Raw genomic sequence first — 18938 nt, 5'->3', positions numbered from 1 at the left:
TTCAAGCACGGTACTTTCGCTACTTTGGGTGTAAAGTTGGTAAAATGTTGTAACGTTGTAAGCTGTTTCTCAATCTAAAATGTATTGTTTGCGTGTCACTTCAGTTTTATTGTACTATGAGTGAAACGTTACACCACATAAATTTAATAATTCTCCAATAATATTTTTCTGCTTTATCCCTCTTTCAACGCTTCAAAAACATAAAATATTTGTTCATGCAACCGGGCAACACTAGGGGCAATCTCGTGCTGCTCGTACAAACGTTTCGAACATTCTTCCGGCCATCCCACAACGCCTTGCGGCTTTTGGCCAAAGAGCGCTTTCGCTGTTCATGGAGGTCTAGTGCTGCTGGGTTAGTGCTGTTGCGAGCCTGGCTAAAAAAACTCTTTTGACCGATACCACCGAGAGAAAATGGGCTGCGAAGACGAAGTAATGAAAATCGCCAAGCGTTTGGACAAAATGGCCTCTGGCTCCAGCGACGTAAGTGTTTGCTGTGCTTCGCCGGCACCCCTTCACTGCCGCGCGGTCGCCGCTTGTATTTAGACCCGTAGCGCTGGTCGTGGCTAATAGGATAGCGTTTCCGGATCTGCTGGGGCGTCGGATCCAGCGTTGTCGTTGGCAATCAGTGAGCGCATCCATCTACATAAGCGTCCGTGATGTGCGGCTGTATTGACATTTCAGCTGCAACAGGCGACGGCGGGAAGCGATTCGTAAAATTTGTGTGAATGCCGTTTGGAAGTTTTCGTTAACGCAATTCCCGTTGTGCAGGACCAGACGCAAGCTTTGGATCTCCTCAAGAATCTGCAAGAGCTGCCAATCACGTTGGAGATCCTCCAGGTAACGCAGTTGCATGATGTAGTACTTACTCCTCTGAAAAAGCATGCTGTTTGCTGATCCCCATCTGCTTACTTCGTGCGTTATCGGGGAACGCAATGCGGAGAAAATTTAAGAGCTTGACCAGGGCGAATGCTTATTTTACAGCGAAAATTCGTCTGTGACGTATTTGTGCGTTCTGCATCTTAGTGCGCAGGCTTGCGTTTACTCGCGTTTTGCAGCGTCTAAATCTTGATCAGCGGTGAAGTGGTTTCATTAGAAGAACACAAAAATACCCCAAGCTAAATTTGCAGACGTACACTTACTGAGCGATATTTTTAATTCATAATTCGTTAAGTCCGCATTTGCAAACGACTTTCCTGTTGCTACGGGACACTCTGTGCAAGGTCCCCGGCTAACTAATTTGAAACGTGAAATTATTGAGGCTACAGCGAAAAGACCCTGTTTAGGTTACCGGTCTGCCCTTACAAAAATAATTCTGTTGCTAAAGTACACAGATCTGAAATGAAAGAGATGAAAGAAACCGAAGGCAAAGGTAAACCAGACATGTCCAGCTTGCTACCCTGCACTTGCGGAAGGAAATACAGGAACGATAAGAGAAAAGGGGAGAGAAAGAGCATTATAGTTACATGTACACATACGGGTGCAGACCAAGTATATAAATGGTAGCGGAGACCTGTCGACCTGAGGTACTCTAGCAATTCCGTCATGGCTTTCTGTGCCAGCAGCATGTGTGGCGGTGGTCCAAAAACCTTTGCTTCTTAAAACTGCCCCATGTTCACCCAGTTTAATGCTGCCCAAACGGGACCATGCTAGACGCTCGCGCAAGAGTTGTGCATAGGGGTGTCGTCCATTCCAGTGAGGAGCGAATAAGCCTTTGTAAATGCTACTCCGTGCCATAGGCAGCACAACAATCTTGTACCAGAACAGAAGTTTTTTGATGGCACTTGCAGCTTCTGGAGTGTTTCACCGTATGCAGACAACAGTTTAAGAGGTTAGGAGAAGACCATGTGGCCAATGGTAATTGAGAATACTGTGCGGCGGCATCTCTCATGTGTATTGTGGAGCTTTAAGATGTTCAATTCAGTGAATTCCATATAGTTGTATTTCCTTTTCACGTGGCATATTTGTTAGGAGTTTTGCCTTTGCTGTCTTGGGATATTGTTGGTTTTTTTTCATATCTGCTATTTCGTGTTCGTAGACCTTTGGCTGGACATAGACAGTCACTACCAGTCTGGAATTTCTCAAGATGTGTGCCAACTGACATCACTCCTTGTTTTAGCGGACACGCATTGGCATGACAGTCAACTCATTACGCAAGTCAAGTAACGATGAAGAAGTAATCACATTGGCCAAGGTTCTCATCAAAAGCTGGAAGAAGCTACTTTCGGGGACACCCAGCTCCAAGGAGGCCCCTGCCAAGGAGCCTGAGCCCAAGCCAAGTGCATCTGCCAAGCACTCGGCAGCAGCTGCTGGCAGGCCCAATGCCAAGCAGACCTCCTTCCCCGCTGACACCACAAATGCTGTGCGGCTCAAGTGCCGTGAACTTCTGAGTAGTGCACTCAAGTGTGAGGGTGAGTGCAGGGTGAGGTTTGTGCTTTACGGGACACTCGCTATGAGTGTCTGCAATACGGGCACTATGTCAGTGAGCGTGTGCATTCATGGACGAATGAAATGTGAACAAGAAATTACAAAGTAGAATGCCTTATGCAAGTAACCTGAGAGCACGATCCAGATTCTAAAGATAGCGCAGGCCTCACACTAAATATAGAAATTGAAATCATGCTGTTACACTTATTGGTGAAAGCAGAACCGAAAGAATATATTCTAGTTAGTCCCAACTTATTCACATTTCAGTTGTACATGACTGTACACTGATAAAAAATGTTACACATCTCGAGGTCAGGTTTTATAACAATTCTTTTTTATATATATATATGTACAGTCAAGTCCACTTATAACGATACCGGTTTTAACAATATGTTGGTTATAACAATGAGAAGCTGCTGCACCATCAAATTTTTTATGTTTTGTATGGTGAAATAACCAGCTTACTACAATGCCCCCATGCCGCATTATCAGTTATAACAATGAAGTGTGGCTGCAGAGTGTCCTTGCCGAAAGGTATTGAAATGTGAAATTCTTGAAAATAAAAAAAAAGAAAGAGAAATTGAGTTGCTGCACGATGACCCACCGCCCCAACAGCCGCCGTGTGCTCATTTTCTAGCCTTCACCACAGTGCCAGCCTCGCACACCTCCCTCCCGTGGCCCTTCCAACGCTCTGTGAACACGAATGGGGTGCGCTCATGGTTCTATGCCATGCAACCTTTCGAAACACAGATGGATCGTGCCACCTGCACTGCTCCCAGATTGTTTGCCTGACGCTCATTCAGCGTAGTTCTGCCAATGGATTAGGTTGTTTGCGCTACTCTTTGTTGGTTGCGTCGAATTCGTTCCTGGCCATGTGGTTCCCCAGCCTCATTTGACTCGCAGCCGAAACGGAAGATGGCTGATCCGACCACTGATCATTGGCAATACATGATGTTGCCAATGAAAAGAAGGCGCACTGCTATTGATTTAGAAACTAAGTGCTTCTTACCCTCTGTTGGGTAAGGCAACTGTTGCGAACGTACTTACCTCGGATAGCGATGGCGACAATAATGGCAGCAGCAATGACGCGGTCGGGCATGCTGCCTCAACTTTGACCTGGCAAATGAGTCAGTCCCTCTGAGGCTTCTTTCTCGTGAGGGACCTTCTGCTGCACTATGTGGAGCAGAATGTCAACTAGAAGTGGAAGGTATGTGAAGGATGTCTACTAGCTTTGCATATAGCAAGCAAGGCTGATGGACATGGAGTTTTCTCGTGCAAGCCACTGAGAAGTATGTTGGTGGCGAGATGCTTGTGGCGATCTTGGCCCAGCATTAGTTCTAGATTTCTCAAGCTAACAGGTTGCTGCGGGAACTTTCTTGCATTTTTTAAAGGGCCCCCTTTTGGGGCCACCAAAGCGATGCCTCGGTGGAGCTTGCATATCGCTTGCCGCCCGTGGCCCCTCTTTGCAGTTGTTGTGGCAGTGCCATTCTCGAACGCCGACAGCCATGACTTGTTAAGCGCGATCGGAATGCGCAGAAAACAGAGTTAAACAGTTAAATGAGTGAACACAATCGGCAGCCAGGTGGAGGAAGGCGGTGGGGAGAGGCACTGGCCTCCCCGCTATTATAGTTTTCTCACAACAGCTCCGCCATCCCCCTATTTTTATTTTTGTTTGTGCAACGTGTAAATAATTATTGGTTATAACAGTGGAATTTTCGTCACACTTGCATATTATAATATAAGTGGGTTCGACTGTATACCTGTCGTTGCTGGCTCATGCGCACCATCAAGCTTAATTTTCACCTGTATTGGCCAGTCAGCGTGAGATGCAGAAATAGTGGAACAGGGATGAAGGAGGTTTTACAAAGTGTGGCTCTTATCGTGCACTTTAATCGTTATGGGGGGACATTACATCCCAGCATGCACTTTTACTCTGTGCACTGTGATCTTCCAATGATAAAATTGCATGCTGGGATGTAGACTCGCACATTTTATTTATGAAATATTACGTCCTTGGAAAAACATGCAGCTTTATCACTTGGTCACAATATTGTGGAAAGCTTTGATAGTTATATGGTCATACTTGGGCTGCTGATTTAGGTTCTTGGCAGGCTATGCACATTTGAATATGCCTTTCCAAGTGCACAGGACAGCAATATAGAAAATTCACTTGTGAAGATGAAAGTATATTAAATAGACATTTTTAAACATGAACTGATCTGAACCCCCAGGAAATGCAAAAAGTGACTTGTGAGAATGAACAAGCCCAAGCCTGCTTGTGTAATACGCACATATACGAATTTCCCTGTTTACTTCATGATTGTATAATGCAGGTACTAAATGTGTCAGCAATTGGCTGGTGAGGAGCAACACCCTGTCAATGCCAGAAGTCGCTAGTCTCACTCTGCACACAAAATTTTAATTGATTTAGCATTGTTAGAGAATTGATACACTTTCTAGGGGCGGTCTATCTATCTGTCTGCCTGTCTATGTGTCTCTAACCGTTTTCCAGCCAACTTGGGTCTCTGGGTGGACAATGGTCTAGCGGTTATAGGCATTTGGCTATTAAATGCTATAGCCTAATGGTTGCAGCATTGGGCTGTTGTGATGAAGAAACTGGGTCCGAAACCAATTGTCAGGCCTACTTGGATCACGGGTATGTGACATCGCATATGTGCCGCTCATCAGTTAACTGTTTCACGTCAACATGTGCTGCTGGGCGTGTGCCAATGCCTATGCACTGCTTTTTAATGAACCCCTTTCCCCCCCAGCTTGGATCACTCGGTATGTGCCCCACTTCAGTAAACACCTTTGATGTTAGTTTTGGTCACTGGGTCTGTGCATCTAGGTATTCACTGCTCTTTTAATGAATCTGCTAGCATGCCAGTGAATGCACCCAGTGACGCAACTTGGGTTATTGGGCATGTGCCACTCCTCAATGAACCTCTTTCACGCCAACTTAGCTTGCTAGGCGTGCATTGCTGCGTGTGTGCTGCATTTTAGGGAACGCATGTTACGCCAACTTGGGTCACTGGGCATGTGCCACTGCACGTGGGACGTTCTTCAGTGATGAAAAAAAAATATATATATATATATTTAAACTGTGACAGGGGTGGGCGGAGTTGTGACCCGCATCATAAATATTCACACATGTGCCACACGGGCATTTCACTGCAGTGGAGCTAGATCCCGCAGTGTGTCCAGGGGGAAGCACGAGAGAGCATCCCAGCTGTATACACGCATAATAAATGATGCATTTCAGTGGTTGCAATACAGGGTGTTGTTGCGTTTCTTTGATGCTACTTGCATTAATATTCATAACATTCATTCTGAAATGGGTTCTGCCAGATTTTTTTTTAGTCCTACAGTGTTGCAATTTACAACAACAAAGTGCAGTATAAATTTTCCTCAGCTTTCAATACAGAGTCACAGTGAATTGCTTAGGCCCACTATCACGACAACAAAAACATCTTTAAGTTTAAGAGAATACAGCAGAATACAAAAGAGAAGATTGTATAACTGAGCTGTCAGGTATAAAAAAAAGATATTTAGTTTATTGATTATTATTCAGCAGTAGAAAAAAAAATTCATTTAGTCATCCCAACAGGGTCAAGTCAAAACTCAAGACATTTACTTAAAAATTGAGACTGCCCTGCTAAATTCGGGAGGCTTGGCAACCCTAGTGTTCACTTGCATTGGTTTTTCTGTCTACAGACTGCGACAGCTGTTGTTGCCCCTTATAGTATTCGAACAGCAACATCTATTGCAGCACACAACTCGAACGGCTAAGGAAAAAACATTTTACTGTATTTTACAATGAACGCATTCCCTTCCATCCCAGTCTGCTTTTAGGAGATAACCCACTAATAGAAACTTCATCTGTTTTTAGTTTTTTGAAAGACGCAGTGATCCTAAACGAAATATAACTTATCACAGAACTACTAATCTTAAAAATTATTACCCGGTTTTTTCACGCATCTTATGATGCACCTCACCCGTTTTCTCAGTTCTGAGAAGAAGGCTGAGGTCTTCATTTGGTTTGTTGGGCTCCTCAGAGGCCTTGTCCGGACAAGGACCTCGCTGAGGATACCCAATTTTGAAATAAGTTATACCATGTGTTTGGCGCATGATAGCCTAAGTCGCTTATGCGCCATGAAACCCAATACAATACAATACATCTATTCATTTTCGAATATTCGCACACCCCTAATAAATGCCGAAAGGGGTTTCTATGTGCAGCAGAACAAATTCAAAGGCTGTTATTATATATTGCAATAATAACAACATAAAGGTCATTCCACACCAACCTTGGCACTGACCATCTACAATTTCTTTCGAAAAATTCTCAGCGCTTGCGTACAACATGAAAATTGTTTCTATGAAACTGCTCAAAACATATTGTTTGGCTAGTTGATTCATTATGGTGGCCAACGGCACCAGAGAGCACGATAGACCGGAAAAAAAGAATAGCCGTGATTATCTCTGTTCCTCTTTTTTTGTGTGTGTGTCATGCTTTTTGACACCACCACTCGAAAAAGTATTTTCTCAGAAAAATATTTTCACCAGTTCAAGCAACACTGGAACTTTCTCGCAAGCTGTCAAAGTAAGCAGCATAAAAACTGTTGCCAACAACTTACTAAAGTAACACCTACTTTTCTCAGAAAACTGAAAATAGGCAGCACACTTAAAGTTGGATTAATTGATTATTAGCAGCTTTTCCATTTTTTATAAGCCGTTAGAAATGGGACAGTTGGTTCATATTTGGGATTTTTGTTCAATGAAATGGTTTCGTGTAAAAACAAACTTTGTGCAGGCAAAGTGCCCAGGAGCTGTAGTTTCCGCGACAAATTTGTTTAAGTAGATATGTTGCACAGCAGTGCGCACAGGCGAAGATAAATATGGGAAAAAAATTCATTTTTTGGCCTATGAACACTAAACAGTCCTATTAAAAAATACACTAAATAGCACTTCTGGTGGTGCATTGTATTGCTTTTTAAACAGAAAGATTTATCGTATTACTTTTTGTTTGAAGTGAGAACAAAATGTTTTTGAAATTCTTTTCCACAGTTCTCGAAATTGGCATCTGTTTTGTCATCACCGCAAAGTCTTTCGTTGCCAAATATAAAGCGTATGGGCACAAGCATTCATGTGCAGATAGAGGGGTGTATTTAGTAAGCCCGCATTGCTTCTAGGTTGATTTCTTCACTGCTGTATGCAAACAGCGTCAACGAAGTAGAACTTCATGTCGCTGTCTGTTGTCGACCTTCTTGGCGTCTTCACAAAGCAAAGCGCATGGACCCCTATGTGTTGCAATATGACAACCCCCACTAAATATCTAAGGTTGTGAAAGGTGCAATAAAATATTAACCGATCAATAAAATCCTCCCTAATGCGAAATTGGAGCACAGCTCTATATGTGTTTTCATTTTGCAATGTTGAGGCATCGCCCCAATCATTGCAATGACTGGCAGAGCTACGGCGTGCGGCGCTGTTTATAGACTGGCCACACAGTTGCTTCTTCCCGGCAACTGCAGCTTATGCAATCCTAATCTTTACCGGGAAATGCTTGCGGCAAACGCTATGCATGAAGGCAAGCTTTCTGGTTCCTTTTTTTTTTTGTCTTCCCACTGCATATCCGGTGCCGTGGATACGCAGACATAAATGCTATCTGGTGGCGCTTGTAGATGGCTCCCTCCACTTTCCTCCTCATGCTTCCACTGCACCCTCCTCCTCCGCTTTCCTGCTCGCACTCTCTTTGCTCTTGCTGTCTTTCATTCACCACTACGCTGTGCTTTCGCGCTATTGTCATTCGCTCAGTTACACCAAAGGAGGACGAGTCACGCCCACACACACAATGCAGGAATGACGCCTAAGAGCTGCTCTATAAAACAAATATAGATCAGGTTAGGATAACTAATTTTATGAGTCAGCACTATCTTTTTTGAATGCCCTTGCCGAGTGGTGTAAGGCTTTATCGTATTGCATCCCATCATCTTTAGGTACAGTTACCCTCGCATGGTCATCGAGAAAAGAAAGGATGAAAGTTGAAATAAATTAGAGGTACTTAGTTGTTCTGTCATGGTGCCTGGGAATAAATGAGGCAAAATAAAGTGTTGTTGCTTAAGAATGAGACACATGTAGGGGACAGTGAGTATGGCACAGTGCAAGAAGGCGTGAGCAACACTGTGACCTCAGCATGGTATCATGTGAAACAAGTTTTTTGCTACAGTACAAAGCCATCGTCCTGTATCGAAAAGAAAAGCAAATGTGTCTTTTTATTTGTGGGCAGTTCTTATTTTCTATAATGCGTGTGGCGCGGCCACTGCGGCCGCACAACCCTTATCTTGAAAGCTATCTGCAGTGGGTCCACAGGTACAGAGTCGTCGTGTACTGACAGCTGATGGCTTCGTGTACATTGTGTTCTTGTGGCTTAGTTCACATTGAAGCGCGAGGTAGCACAAAGCACAATTTTCTCTCTGTTGCCGCACTTGCTCACGCCAGCGATATGACAGGAATAGTCCATGGTCAGCAAATGAGATGTGTTCATCTTTGCCTGCGCGCATGACACCATACTTGTTAATTTTGTTAGTAAGTGAATGTTTACAAGTTTATACGGCGGATAAAACTACCATCCTTACTTCGTATAGCTGTCTCATAATTTGCTATTGCAATTGATGCTTCACTTTTTGGATGAAACTGCAATATTGTTTTTAAATAAAATTACATTCCAGAAAAAATCCCTCTACTTCATTGTCTTGTTGGTGTTTTCAGTTAAACCAAAAGCCCTATAGCTATAAAGAATCACACAGTGAACTGTTCTTTAAGTGTTTGCACACTTTGCTCAATAATCTAAAGAAACGGAGAACACCCAGTTGCAGATGTGCGCTGAACAAGTTCTGTGCGCCCGGCTCGAAAACATATTTTGTCGTATCATTGTGCATGTACAGATTTTTCCCCTTTCTACATAAGGCACTTCGTTTTGGAATTACTTCTGGAAAAGCTTTATGTCACTCACGAGGGAGGTTCCAACAATGTTGTGTTGACTCGCAAAATTAGTAGTCCTACCCTGATCTAGATTTCTGTTTTTTATTGCACTTTTCACAACCATAACATTTTAGTTCAGGTTGTGACATTGCAAACACAGGTGCCCATGTGCTTTGCATTTCTGTGTGAAGACGCCAAGCAAGTTGTTAACTGCCAGTGACATGGGCTTGCACTTTGCTTCATTCACGCTGCATGTATATGGTGAAAAAAATTTTCCAGGAAAACTATTTCATGGATTGGCTTTTCGAGTGGTATGCAAGTGCGTAGAATTTTGTCAAATAAATCGCAGGTGGTTGAGTACCAAGGTTATTGCAGTTGGTGTGGAATGACCCGTAAACAACAAGGTCCTAATAGGTACAGCAACAGCGATAAATTAAATTGTAGCATATATGAATATATAAAAAACAGATACAACCGACAAGTGATACGTACAGTTATATAGAAGTGTGCAGAACTTAAATTGCACAATGAAAACACAAGAAACATAACATTATTTTATAATAAAATAATCAAAAATATTTTATTATTTTTCTTTAATACATTTAGCCATTACCAAAATGAACGGTAAGCAGTTCCGCTCTGATGACCTTTTCTGAATGAAGAAATTTTGATGCAAGACTGTGCGGCTGTGGATTCCAGTCTTGTGTTGGTCTATGTGTGTAGCCGAAATAATCAACATGTCTCTCATTACCAGGTTCATGTTAGAAATTTTCAGAAGAAAAAGACAGGGCATTTTTCTGCATTATAAAAATTATAAAAGGGATGTCACCGACAACTTTTGTTCTCCAAGCTCTAGTGATGGGGATCCCGTAGGGCTTGTTTTATTTCCTGTTTTTCTTTAAATTTGTTGTTAGGTTCTGGTGATAGTGTTTGTCATTGTGGCACAACAAAAGGTTATACTCGGAACTCGCCGAGTTGGAGAGCATGGTGCAACTGTGGCAGAATGCAGGTGCAGAAGGACGTGTTGTGTTTTTCAATTCAGCACTTCGTGTAGTGAGAGGAACCAACCTATAGTCCCATTTATTGCTTTGCTAATATTTATTTATTTATTATATACTGCCGACAGGAGGCCCAAGCAGGGTAGACGTAAAAATACAAAAACACAATAACAAAAAAGTAACTAGCATGATAGAAAAATAACCAAAATGGCATGCTATAATGTACAGTCCACACTGTTCCAATCATTTATGGTGCATGGAAAAGAAATTGTATTTGAATGAGTCAATTTTGCCGGAATATGGAGTTAAGTACGCTGATGGTGGTGTCGAATACGCCTGGTTGCAAGGGGGTGTTACATACAGTGAAGGGTTGACAGCTGGCTTTCTGTTAATTAGTTGATTAAGATCATTTTGCAATCGTTCCAGTTTGTGTAAATGTACCCATGTACATTTTATGCAGATATGCCTGAAGATTGCGACCTGGACGGCCTGGCAGCCAAGATTGAGGAAAATATCCTTTCTTTATTTAGCTTTGTCATACGTTGCTGATCATGCCAACAAGGTTGGCCTTTGGAGTTGGAGTTCTGTTGTTTGCAATTCAGCGCTTGCTGCTTGCTTTTGAAAAAGTTATGATTTTGGAGATCTGGGGTAGTGATATGGGTCCATAATTTTTGGGGCTACTTTCATTTTTATGTGATGTGATGCCATGTGATGCATTGGGCTGGTTATGTCAGTAGGTCAGCCGGACAACTTGCATTGAAAGTGATGTCCCCAAAAGTCATCTATTATGAACATGGCTCCTGTGTCAAGAGAGGTGACTTTTTGCATTCATTACTTTCCAAAGATATGCAATGGCTGAAAGAAATAGGCTTCTGTGGGAAAAGTATCTTGCATGTTTCCTGTGCCGTCATGAAAAGCAGAGCTACTTACTGCATTTATTTGAATCTTAGGTACATCTTTTTTTTTCAACAAAAATATATTGAAGTGCACTTTAGAAATGGGTACAAAAGCAATATTTTTCCGGTCATTATTGGTAGCTAGCCTGCCTCAGATAGCTTCTTGCTTTTTCTGTGCACAGCAGTGTGCCATGCATGATATACAGTTGCAGTTGCCCCAGTTCTTTCTTGGTTGCCTTGACTAGGAGCAAGTATTTATAACGAATTTGGTGATACAAACAATAAATACAAGAACCGGGTGAGAAGCCGTGTCTCCAACCTGAAGGACAGCAAGAATCCTGCCCTGCGGCTTAACGTGCTGCATGGTGCTATTGAACCTGAGCGCATTGCCCGAATGACTGCTGAGGTAAGTGCCTAATTTGCATCCGCTTAGGCTCTGCGACGTATGGCAGAGGAATTAGTAATAACAGGCACTCTATTAATGGGCTCAATTTATGGGAAAATGATGCATATCCCAAATACTATAGGAATCTGCACTCCCACAATGGGACTATGTTCACCTCAATGAACTGCTCTGCTCACAGTTCGACCACGCACTGTGACCAACACAACATTAAACCTGTCAAACAAGATGCTGCAAAGAAAGATTTGCTGTAAGAAACGCGTTCAAGGCACTTTTCATCATGGTGCTGAATGCCATCACAACACAAGTGACAGAACCACAAGGCAAGATAGTAGCACCTACTGCACGCACCTGAGAGAAACATATTGTGAAACACCGGTCGGCAGCACACAGCAACATACTTCCGTTGTAAGACAAGCTCATTTTAAACATCTACGTAGATGCTCGCATGCAGAAAATGAGCATCTTAGTTGAGCCTTCTCCTGCAGTTTCATTTTTTCTTGAGAACAGTAAAGATTTCCTTCATTTGCTTACATTTTAATGCGATTATCATTAAAATGTCTATCTGTGGTTCTAACAATTTTCCCATCAACATGGGTCGCTGGGTAGTCCATGATCAAATGGGTAGAGCATCATGCTGAGGGAAGCGGATTTGAAACCAGCCGTCGGGGACCAACTGGATTCACTGAGTATGTGTCATACGGTATGTGCCGCTCTCAAATGACAAAAAAAAATGTCCTTTAAAATTTCTTAGGTGCTTGGCGGAATCAAACCCGCGTCATATATGTTCAGGCAATCTTGTCCGAGCACATATATCCACACATGTGCCACGTGCATACTTCGTGGTGGCAGCTCTAGGTGCTCCAGTATGTCCACAGGGAAGCGCAAGAGAGGAGCCCGGCTGCAGTAGACAATAGTACATGATGTGTTTTGGCGTTGGCAATACGGTGTACCATTATAATGCTTTATTGCTAATCGCATTAATGTGGACAGTCATCCTGGGATAGCTCCTAATGGAATCTTTAGGTCTAGTATTATTGACTGAATGCTTGCAGAAAAATGAAAAACGCGTCTTTTGTTTCTGCATGTAGAATTTTCTATTTGCTGTTTCATCGAGATGCTATCGGCCTGAATGCATAGCAAGCATAACACCAGACACCATCCCACCGGCTCTGCTCCACATTGTTTTTTTAGATTATCAGCATCGGAGCGAAAGTGTCATGGCAACCACAGCACACCACCAACCCAGTACTCCTTGTAATAGTGTGTGTAAATCCGTGAACTGATTTGTTTCTTAATTAAGCTAACTGCGAGTTCTTATTTGACGAAACCCTTCTTCATGAACAATTTGACTGCTCATTCGAAAAAAAAATATGCCTGATACAAATTTTTAGTAATTCCAGGCCCAAGTCCATTAACATACAACATGCTAAATTTATAATGTTGTGAACCGCTTTTTGGGCCACAGTATATTATGTTGAGGAGGCCCTGGCACGCAAGTAGTGCCAGACGCTGGCTGTTACGCAACTATCATGCAACTTGTCGGCCATCTTCAGGCGCCTTGTAACTTCATCAGGAGCCAGCAATTACACACGACCCAGTCTTGCCGCCTTAGCAAGTTCGATGGCATTCGCTTCCATGGACAGCCTTATCTCTGTATTCCACGCCTTCAGTTGTCTTCGGCACCCTATGACAATTGGAAACTTTTGTACATGTTCACCAGTCAGAAAAAAAAAAGTAAACAGATTCCGTTATCTTGTGCAAATAATGCCTTCTCACTATCAGGCAGCAGTAGCTAGGATGCACCAACGAAAGAAACTCGAAATAACCAGCAGGATATTGAAATGTTGGGCATGAACCATGCAAAGCATGCAGCTCACTGCTGCCAAAATGGGCATGAAGCAAGCGCACAAGTGATTAAAATAAAATTCAGGTCAGCCAATAGAAGCGCTCCCTGCTCGCCATGTGACTGCAGTAGTGAATCGCAACGCTAGTGGTCCTTCGCGATCATTTCTGCTGTTTTTATTTCTGCATTGAGAAATACAGTGCTGCGGCTGTCGAAATGTCTGATCTTTTATATTAACAGTTGTAGTATTAACGGCGATACCAAAATGGCAGCCTTGCGCCAACAGTTAGCTGCCTTCGCGTGATTATAAGTGCAGTTGTCTGAAATTCGGCTGGGTATTTCTTCCAGATATCTCTCCACTAGATAAAGAAAGGTCTTATGATGGTAAAAAAAATGAAAGAAATTCAAAAATTAGAAATTTTGAGCAAGTCAGCCATGCCATTTATGCCATTTCTTTTTCTTCATCCTCCCCCACCCCCCGAGGTTCTACTGTACATTCTATTGCGTACTTAGCAGTGCATGCAGAGCTCAGGCTGGTGCCTTAGTATGCCTTGTAGCATTAACCCTTTGAAGGTTGATTTTTTTTCACCAAATGCAACCCTCCAGAGTCGTGTTTAAGTTGCAGATTTAAAGTCTTCAGACTGACCTATTTCGAAAAAAGTGTGGCGCATTTAGTGACCATGAAGTGACAAAAATATTTACCATAGGCAAACATGTGGAAGAGATCCTCCAAACAGCAGTAAACACGGTCGAAGGGTACATCAGACGCAAGGCACTGAGATGTTCTTCGCAAAAATCAGAACTTCTGCTCTATAGACCCACGTGCAGGGGTCGAAAAAGAATTAAAAGAAGGCCGGGCATTGTGGTCACAGTAGAAGGCACCAGTATACCGATAGTGGAGAGCCTGAGAATACTGGGATTCCGCATATTCGAAAAGTGCAATAATGGAAAAACCATTAGACTACTGGAAAGTAGTGTTCAACAAACAATCGGTCTAATAAAGCGGATATTCAACAGAACTATGGCATGAAAGAGCACAATGTCGTCCGATTAATAGAAACATTCGTATTCGGTCATATCATGTATGTGGTCCCTTACCTTAGCCTTGGAACTTCTGGCAAATATGTCAAACGAGAAGTCCCTGGCACCCGGTGTGCACATCACACTAGACAAATTTATTGAGGCCCAGAAAGTGGCACGGTATGGAAGACTCGCACAGAGTTTGATGGGGAGACGCATCTTAGATGACTGCGGAAGGACTTCCCAAGGAAAATAAGGGAACATCTCTCAATACCCCCAATCCCCAGAAACATGCACCCGGAGTTTCGCAATGATAGAAGAATTGCAAGAGCGAGCGCCCTCCACAAAAGATTCTGTAGTGCCAGGAATGTGGTCTATGTAGATGCGGCTGAGTACACAAATAGACAGAGTATGTCAATAGTTGCTACGAGTATAGAGTGTGACTCCAGAGTTAGTGGCACTGTAAAAACAGGCAAGGCAGAAGTGGTGGAGGAGGCTGCCTTAGCACTAGCAATAGCCTCCACGGAGGCTAGCTTTGCAGTCAGCGACTGCAAGACCACCGTCAAGAACTATGCCAAGGGAAGAATCTCGCCGGAAGCATTAAGAATATTAGCCAACTTTCGTAAAGATCAAGATGTTTACATTATATGGGCGCCCGCACACAGCTCCCTTCCCGGGAACGAAATAGCACACAGCCTGGCTCGAGAACTGATGGACCAAGCAGGTGACACGGAAATACTGGAAACAGAGAGAGACTGGGTGGCCAGCTTTAAGGAGGTCACTAAACACTATAAATTGGGAAGGGCCCATTTCCCCCGGCACACTCCTCACTAACCAGACGGCAAGCGACGGCATGGTGCTTCTTACAGATACACATCCGAACCCAGTGGCCTACCACCGCCACTACCCAGACCTTTACACGGATAGATGTAGATTCTGGCAAGAATGGGCAGACCTACAACATATAGTTTGGGTTTTTCCTCGGACGCCCACACAGAATAAAACACATAAGACAGGAGAGCTGTGGGAGTCTGCATTGCTCAGCTGTGCACCGGAAGACCAACTTGAGGCAATCCAGCAGGCCGAAGATGTCGGCAGGGCCCAAGGGCTCGAGACGGTCATCTAGGTAGAGAGGGCTAGGTCTCATAAATCTGCTTTACTAAAATAAAGTTCATTCCTCCTCTGTAGGTAAGCATGCATTGCTTATTCACGAGTACAGATGGGCTTCCATAAATACATTCAGTAACGATAAAAAGGTACATACACTGAAATAGAAATATTCCGATTCAGCACTTAGATGGTAGTCCACATCGGAGGAATCGCTGCTCGACTCACTTTTAGCTGATCAAGCAGTGTGTGCGCCATGGCATAATCAAACTGTGTATGTGAGCGCATGCAGGAAAACTCTGGTTGTTCGTTCATCAGAAAAACAAAATGTGTCGGAAACTTGGAGTGTTCCTTTGTTCCATCGCCAACGAGGGGTAATCAGTTTTCGTGAATCGAGTTTCAAGAAAAGAAACACAGGCATGGCAGCATCGTTTGTTACGGTGGCATCGTTTTTTTGCACCAGCACCCGTCTGTGAACAAGTATAATCGCACCCCCTTAGAGCAACAGACGGGGAGCATCTAGCAGTGGCCCTTTGAGAGATTCGAAACTAGATAGACAACAGCCAACGAGATGAAACCAAAACTAACCGCCGCATGCCCCCACATGTGCATATGTGCGAGTGGTCACTGAAATGCCAGCATAAAGAACCCTTGGAATGAAAACCAAGAGACTATGGAGCAAATAAAAAATTACCTCTATCCACACAGGGTGGCAGCACTTGCTGGGCAACAGGGAATTGAAAAATTGATGTTTTTTAAGTATACTACATCGACCATTTGGTATTTGTTCGCGGCACCGTATATTCAGGGCATTGACCATCAAAGGGTTAATTAAATTAAACTCTGGGGTTTTTTATGTGCCAAAACCACAGTCTAATTATGAGGCTAACCGTTGTGGGAAACTCCAGATTAATTTCTACCACCTGGGGTTCTTTAAAGTGCACCCAATGCACGGTGCACAGCTGTTTTTGCATTTTGCCCCCATCGAAATGCAGCCGCTGTGGCTGGGATTTGATCCCACGATCTCGTGCTTAGCAGTGCAACGCCAAAGCCACGAAGCGACCATGGCTGGTGGCCTTGCAGCTTTCACTGCACTGCAAGTTGATCTTGAGCCGTAGCATAAGTACCAGAGTTCTATTTTATAAGTTGAGAGAAACTTTGGTGAATTTGTATTCACAGGCAGACTTGCCACATATCTCACCTCTCTGCACCCAATCTGCAGGAGATGGCGAGTGATGACATGAAGCAGCTGCGGCAACGCCTGACCAAGGAGGCCATCAACGACCACCAAATGGCGACGACTGGCGGTACCAAGACTGACCTGCTCAAATGCGGCAAGTGCAGGAAGAACAATTGCACCTACAATCAGGTGCAGACACGCAGCGCTGATGAACCCATGACCACTTTCTGCTTCTGCAATGAGTGTGGCCACCGGTGGAAGGTATGCAGGAGCCACTGTTATCTCACACACTATGCGACATCACTTTTAGGGATGCTTTCACTTCTGTATGACAACATCCAGCACTATACCTCATTCAAGCGTCGATGCTATTGGTTCTTTCAGTGAATGCACACCTTATGTTACATTCCTATAAGTGATCAACTGGCAATACAGCCCTTAGAAGCTATGAGGATGAAATGTTTATGAATAGAAATTTATTTCACTTGCACAGCTCACTAACATGAGGTTGTGGCCTTAATGTATACATATTAATGTTACCATTCTGTGAGATTATCTGGACTGAGCCACGAACATCTAGGTGTTGAGAATTCTGCTGACGCGTCTGCCTGAAGCTTCAATTGAGTAGTTATCACATACACTTATACCTTTGTATAATAAGGCGGTAAAATTGGCAATTTTTTGTTACAACGAAATTTCGTCGTATTGGAATTGAACCTTTTATGCAGATAAGTGCAGTAGCCAATGGATTTTGCACAAGAGAGTGCAAAATTTTCCGTATTGTCAGGAAATTAGAAGAAAGCAAATTTGAATGAAAAAGATTTTTAATTTGAGAGTCGGCGATGGAAGATATGGTTTCTTACCTTGTTGCCCACAGTGGGACGATACTATCATGAAAAGCACCGGCAGCTGGCAGTGAATGCTTTGTCTGCCTCTCTCTTCAGCGCGTCCCGGAAGCTCGGGATTATGTAACCTGTAGTACTAAATACATGGGGAAGACAGCGCACATGATGCGAAGGCACCTCGGCATGCCAACTCTTCGCACACGCAACAGATTACCTCTAAAACGGGGCGTGCGGGCTGCGTATGTGCTTAGCCACGGTGACAACCATATGCAGCCACCCCTACAATAGAAAGGTGACATGTGCCAACCTGCCCTCCACTTATCCTCACGCCTGCTTGATCAGGTTACTGCGAGCTTGCTCCCCTCTGCCTTTCCATTTTCTCTTTTGGGAAGTTGACGTTCATCAAGCCACCATCCTTCTTGGCTCACCCTCGCATGCTTTCACTCTCACTCAAAGCATACAATGTGCTAGTCAGGATAAGATCTTATTCCATAGCAGAATGTTCAGAGTGCATAGCAAAGATCTTATTGCACTTAGACTTTGTATGGAACGTGACGTTGCTCTGCCTGAGTGGTCGCTCTTGGTCGTGCCACGCAGTTTGAGAGGTGCATTCGCAAGCAGCCGCTTATAATTCAACCACTTGACCATCTGCGTCTGCGAAAGTTTCCATTTATTGTCTTGGTATTCCTTCGTTAATTTCGTTATACAGCAGACTTCACACTCCTGTTAATTCGATTTTTTGGTCAATTCGATCTCGTCTAGAGGTTCAGTCCAGCACCCATTCGTCGCTATGGGCCCAAACTTCCCTTATTTCAATCTCATAATTCGCCTTCACCGGATTATTCGAACTTGTCTGATCAGCTATGTTGTATAACAGCTGTAGTATGCGGTCAAGCATACCAAGAATTAAAAAGGGCCACTGTCACGGGATACAGTATGCGTTTCCTAACTATACAGGGGCGCATGTGCCGTCTCCAGTCACAGTATGAGCATCTTGATGCCAATTAAGCATACTGGCAGCCATTGAGGGCTGTTCCTGACGTTGCTGTGGTGATTTGAACACTCGTTTCGCCCCCCATATGTGTTTCGTATATGAAGCCGCTAAAGGGCTTTGGTACACGTTCCTAAGAAGCGTAACCAAACCATATGTTTTTTGGGAAAGCTAGCAAAACGGAAGGCTGTAAAAAAACAAAAACAAAAAAGTTCAGGGGACGTTTAAAGCCAACAAAAAAGTG

General features: G+C 43.6%; 1 protein-coding gene across 2 annotated transcripts in view; it reads left to right on the top strand.

The window, feature by feature from the left end:
• Positions 1–292: 292 nt before the first annotated feature.
• The window catches only part of TfIIS (RNA polymerase II elongation factor), a 31738-nt gene continuing 13092 nt past the window's right edge, over positions 293–18938 (top strand). The window contains exons 1-6 of one of the 2 annotated variants that reach the window (XM_070539851.1): positions 293–480; positions 769–837; positions 2117–2408; positions 10867–10917; positions 11554–11708; positions 16901–17119. In XM_070539851.1, coding sequence (XP_070395952.1) covers positions 412–480; positions 769–837; positions 2117–2408; positions 10867–10917; positions 11554–11708; positions 16901–17119 — 855 coding nt within the window. In that variant the 5' untranslated portion in view covers positions 293–411. The remainder of the gene's footprint in view (positions 481–768; positions 838–2116; positions 2409–10866; positions 10918–11553; positions 11709–16900; positions 17120–18938) is intronic. The other variant, XM_070539850.1, reaches the window with a different exon arrangement.

Source organism: Dermacentor albipictus, chromosome 6, assembly GCF_038994185.2.
Source record: "Dermacentor albipictus isolate Rhodes 1998 colony chromosome 6, USDA_Dalb.pri_finalv2, whole genome shotgun sequence".
Lineage (NCBI taxonomy): Eukaryota > Metazoa > Arthropoda > Arachnida > Ixodida > Ixodidae > Dermacentor > Dermacentor albipictus.
This window is presented reverse-complemented; position numbering and strand designations above follow the sequence as displayed.